A 354-nucleotide genomic window follows, 5' to 3' on the forward strand; every position below is an offset into this window, starting at 1 on the left:
GGGCGCTGTGGACCTGACCTGCGCTTGCTGCCTGCAGCGCTTCACGGAGCCCGTGCGGCTCAGGGGCTGCAGCCCCAGCCTCTGCCGGCCCTGCATCGTCGCGTACTGCAAGGGGAGGCAGCGCCCCGGCTGCCCGCTCTGCCGGGAGGGCTTCGAGCTGAAGGACCTGCGGCCCAACCGGGAGCTGGCCGCTTTGGTGAGCTTAATCCCGCAGGAGGTGAGGGAAGGAGAGTTGGAAACACGGGATGAACCGAAACCCTCCGGACCTGATGCCTGCAGCGACCGGAGCTCGGCGGGGCGGCGACTCGAGGAGAAGGTACGGACGGAGACGGCCCGGGGCTCCTCCTCCCCGCC

General features: G+C 70.3%; 1 protein-coding gene across 1 annotated transcript in view; it reads left to right on the forward strand.

Moving 5' to 3' along the window:
- Positions 1 to 4: 4 nt before the first annotated feature.
- The window catches only part of RNF135 (ring finger protein 135), a gene marked incomplete at its 5' end in the record, with an annotated part of 6,845 nt that continues 6,495 nt past the window's right edge, over positions 5 to 354 (forward strand). Inside the window, one exon of the mRNA XM_009636038.2 lies at positions 5 to 316. Coding sequence (XP_009634333.1) covers positions 5 to 316 — 312 coding nt within the window. The remainder of the gene's footprint in view (positions 317 to 354) is intronic.

This window comes from Egretta garzetta, unplaced genomic scaffold, assembly GCF_000687185.1.
Source record: "Egretta garzetta isolate BGI_Z169 unplaced genomic scaffold, ASM68718v1 scaffold213, whole genome shotgun sequence".
Taxonomy (NCBI): domain Eukaryota; kingdom Metazoa; phylum Chordata; class Aves; order Pelecaniformes; family Ardeidae; genus Egretta; species Egretta garzetta.